The sequence below is a fragment of the Austrofundulus limnaeus genome, unplaced genomic scaffold (genome assembly GCF_001266775.1).
Source record: "Austrofundulus limnaeus strain Quisiro unplaced genomic scaffold, Austrofundulus_limnaeus-1.0 Scaffold764, whole genome shotgun sequence".
Classification (NCBI taxonomy): domain Eukaryota; kingdom Metazoa; phylum Chordata; class Actinopteri; order Cyprinodontiformes; family Rivulidae; genus Austrofundulus; species Austrofundulus limnaeus.
In genome coordinates this window covers 51,760-55,476 of record NW_013953166.1, presented here as the reverse complement: position 1 = coordinate 55,476, position 3,717 = coordinate 51,760, and the positions used below count along the sequence as shown (strand labels likewise).

Sequence of the window (3,717 nt, the reverse complement as noted above, 5' to 3'; positions counted from 1 at the left end):
GTCCTCAAGAGTCCTGCATGTTTTAGGAGCTGAACCTCAGGACCTGATCAGTAGGCCTCTGCAGACCTTGATGGAGCACTGAAGAGGCCTACTGATCAGGTCCTGAGGTTCAGCTCCTAAAACATGCAGGACTCTTGAGGACGGACTTTGGACACCTCTGGTCTAGAGTTTGGATAGCTTGGACTCTGGTTTTTGTAGATAATCAGTAACTGAAGTACTGCTGCTGGACTCCAGCGGTGACGGAGGCTGTGGAGCTTCAGGAGGTCTTCAGGTCTTGARAGGACACCTGCACAGCTGGCAGGGACAGGGTGCTTAGAAGGACTGAGGTCTCTGTGGTCCTGGATTCAAAAGAGGACTCTGACTGTTGGTCCAACTAAAACKATCCTAGCTTCAGATCAGATACTTTAAGACTTTTACTKAAGTATCACTTTGTGGTACTTTATGCAACAGAACTCAGGTCTGGCCTGCAGGGGGCGTCAGACCCCCGCYGACGGAAGTCTCTCAGTAGAAAAAGAAACTCTGGTTCCGGTGGTTCCGGTTAGACTCTGGAGTCCTGAAGACTCTGACCCGGTCCGGTTTTGAATGTTCGGTTTCATCTGAACACGTTTACAACCAAACTCCCATGAAAACCGTCTGAAAAGTACCGAACCGGGTCAAACAGCTGCTGGGTTCGGACGGACAGAAGCGGAAACGCGTCACGTGATCAGGTCTAAGCTTCCGGTCAGATTGGAGGACAAGCTTGATGAGTGGACTCCCTGTCGGAAACGGTCCAGGTCAGTAGGACTCTTGAATGTGGACCCAGATGAATGTGGTTCCTGATGTCCCATGATGTCCTGCAGGACCATGTCCCTGCAGGTGTGGACTCTGTCCTTCAGGCAGCCCTARGCTGGTCTGGTTCTGGACGGGGTGAAGACCGTGGAGAGTCGCTGGAGGCCCCTGCTGGGCCCCCTGGAGAACCAGACCCTGGCGGTCCACGTGGCCTGGCGGGACTGGGAGGGGGAGGAATGGCGGTCGGTGCTGAGTGGCCCGTTGGGGATGAGCAGGACCCAGATCCTGGACCTGCTGGACTCGGGGGAGCGGTTCGGCCGTGGTGTGGTGGCAGGTGAGCCCAGCAGCTTTCAGTTTGGAGTTTCCCAGGTGTCCCTGAACGCATCACCGTTTCTCCTCCAGGACTGGTGGATGTGGGCCAGACCTGGCTCTGCCCCGCCTCCCCACAGGAGGAGGAGCTTCATCGTCTGGAGCAGTCGGCACTCCTGATTGGTCTACAGGACAAGTACCTGACTCACCTGTCCAACCCTCGCTGGCTGATGGAGCCGCTGCATACCCGAGGAGGTCCAGACCTGTGGACCGTGGAGATCCCTTTTGAGCTGTTACCATGACGACACATCTGGAGCTGGTCCTGGTCCAGGACAGGTCTGAACCCTGACCTGTGCTGTGGTCTCCAGGGGGGTCTCCTCCAGACCGACACACTGAGGCTGAACTGGATCATCAGGACTGGACTCTGGAGGCCTGGACTCTAGAGGACTGGACTCAGGAGGACTCTGGAGGCCTGGACTCTAGTGGACTGGACTCTAGTGGACTTTGGAGAACAGGACTCTAGAGGACTGGACTCAGGAGGACTCTGGAGGCCTGGACTCTAGTGGACTGGACTCTAGTGGACTRTGGAGAACAGGACTCTAGAGGACTGGACTCWYGWGGACTRTGGAGYKCWGGACTCTAGWGGACTGGACTCWYGWGGACTCTGGAGYKCWGGACTCTAGWGGACTGGACTCTAGTGGACTTTGGAGAACAGGACTCTAGAGGACTGGACTCAGGAGGACTCTGGAGGCCTGGACTCTAGTGGACTGGACTCTAGTGGACTCTGGAGAACAGGACTCTAGAGGACTGGACTCAGGAGGACTCTGGAGAACAGGACTCTAGAGGACTGGACTCTAGACTCTAGAGTCCAGTCCACTAGAGTCCAGAGGACTCCAGAGTCCTCTAGAGAAAAAGTTTTATGAGTTGTTTTATTATATTTTACAGGTTATGTATAAAGCACAAAATGTATACCCTTTGAACATGTATTATAATTTTAAGGGCCTATAATGTTTTGTAAAACCTGAAATTTGTTCAAATTTAAAGGGCAGGTGTACTTCAGAGGAATAAGACTGGAATAACTTGGCCAGTGATTATAAAAACAGTGACTCAAATAACTTGAGAATAACAAAGTTAAATGTTTAAAGAAATATGAAATTACATCATTTGTATTTGTAAGAGTTGCTGTTTGAGTTGAATTTTTTTTTAGTTTTATTATTTGATTACTATGGTTAGAAATTATTTTTTGCAAATAGGGGCAGAAATAAGATTTTATTRTCCTACCTTTTATTTTATTTGTTTTGTTTTATGTAAATGTGTTTTTTTAATGAAATGAATAAAGCTAATTTTTTTCTAATGCTTTGGATGACAGAACCTACAGCAGCCTTCTGTTCAGGAACCTACAGATAGATCTGAGACTAGAAGAGCAACAGGTCCTGGTCCTGGTCCTGGTCCGAAGATCTGCTGGAACACACCATCTGCTGTTGGAACGTTTTATTCACCCAAACCACAACCAAAACACCCAAAATGCATCTGAACACAAGCAGAAAACAAGGAGGTCCCTCACAAACAGGGACTATAACCCAGCTCCAGAACATAGCCCCACCCACCTCCAGAACACACTCACCAGTTAACTGAAGGAAAACACAAAACACTGTCAAGTTCAACAGGAAGTGACTGAGGCAGACTTGTAAACAAACATGTTAGCATTTAGCATGTGGCTAGCAAAACAAAACATTTCAACAAAATGGCCGCCTCCGTCTGCTCGTCTTCTTCGTTCACCCTCAGGAAGCGGTGCAGAAAATCAACTGCTCATTGAAAGCTGATGGTAGCATTAGCCACGAGCTAACGCCTCACAGGGGGGGTGGGATGTAGTGCGAGGGTGTGTGGTGAGGGGGCTGGGCAGACAGGTAACCAACCACGTGAGCAGAGCTGGGGGCCGGACAGTACAGTCGGGGGGCTTGGCCTGTCGTCGAGAACGTCCCCCAATGAGATGAAGCGGGCAGACAAGAATGGTAGGAGGAGTGATGAGGGAGGTGGGCGTGGTGAGAGAGTGGGGGCGGAGCCGTGGTCAGGAAGGCAGTTGGAGGTGTGGATTCAAACGGCACATGCAGCAGGGTGGGAGGGGGGTGGGGAACYGGGTCCTGGTAGAGGAGAGGTGAAGGTGCAGAGCCTGGAGGAGCAGGGCCCACAGAGGAGGGGCCTTCCACCACAGGGGCGGGGCCTGTGTGTGGGAGGAGATGCCAGATTAATGATGTAATAATTCACTAACAGCCTGACTACACAGATGATGCACCTGGACCACCTGCAGACCCACTGACCAGAGACATGTCCATCACTCTGTCCATCTGCTGCCCTGAAGGATTCTGGGTAGGAGGAGGGGGAGGGATGGTGGGCGGAGCCTCGGGCGGTGTCAGGAAACAACAGGGGGTCAGCTGTGGAGAAAAGACCAATAAGAATGAAGTGTTCAGGGTCAGATCTGAACRGGGCCAGGTCTGGACCAGGATTACAATAGTTTTGGATTTTGCATTATTGTTTAGTTTTATTTAGTTGTGACTTTTCTTTTAATTCAGTTTTAATTAGTTTTTAGTTTGGATTTGCTAGTTTTTATTAGTTAATGCTTTTTTATGCTTTAGTTTTTAT

The 3,717-nt window shown here is 50.5% G+C and overlaps 2 protein-coding genes across 3 annotated transcripts in view; one reads left to right on the top strand and one right to left on the bottom strand.

Moving 5' to 3' along the window:
• The first annotated feature begins 96 nt into the window (after positions 1-96).
• Positions 97-1,684, top strand: LOC106532404 (uncharacterized protein CXorf40 homolog). Of its 2 annotated transcripts, XM_014028448.1 has the most exon segments (3): positions 97-773; positions 840-1,102; positions 1,171-1,684. In XM_014028448.1, coding segments are annotated over 2 exon segments (468 nt in total). In that variant the 5' UTR covers positions 97-773; positions 840-843; the 3' UTR covers positions 1,380-1,684.
• An 869-nt stretch (positions 1,685-2,553) lies between these two features.
• alg13 (ALG13 UDP-N-acetylglucosaminyltransferase subunit) overlaps positions 2,554-3,717 on the bottom strand; it is a gene marked incomplete at its 5' end in the record, with an annotated part of 15,304 nt that continues 14,140 nt past the window's right edge. Inside the window, 2 exon segments of the mRNA XM_014028446.1 lie at positions 2,554-3,298; positions 3,396-3,509. Of these exon segments, the coding sequence (XP_013883900.1) occupies positions 2,928-3,298; positions 3,396-3,509 (485 nt within the window).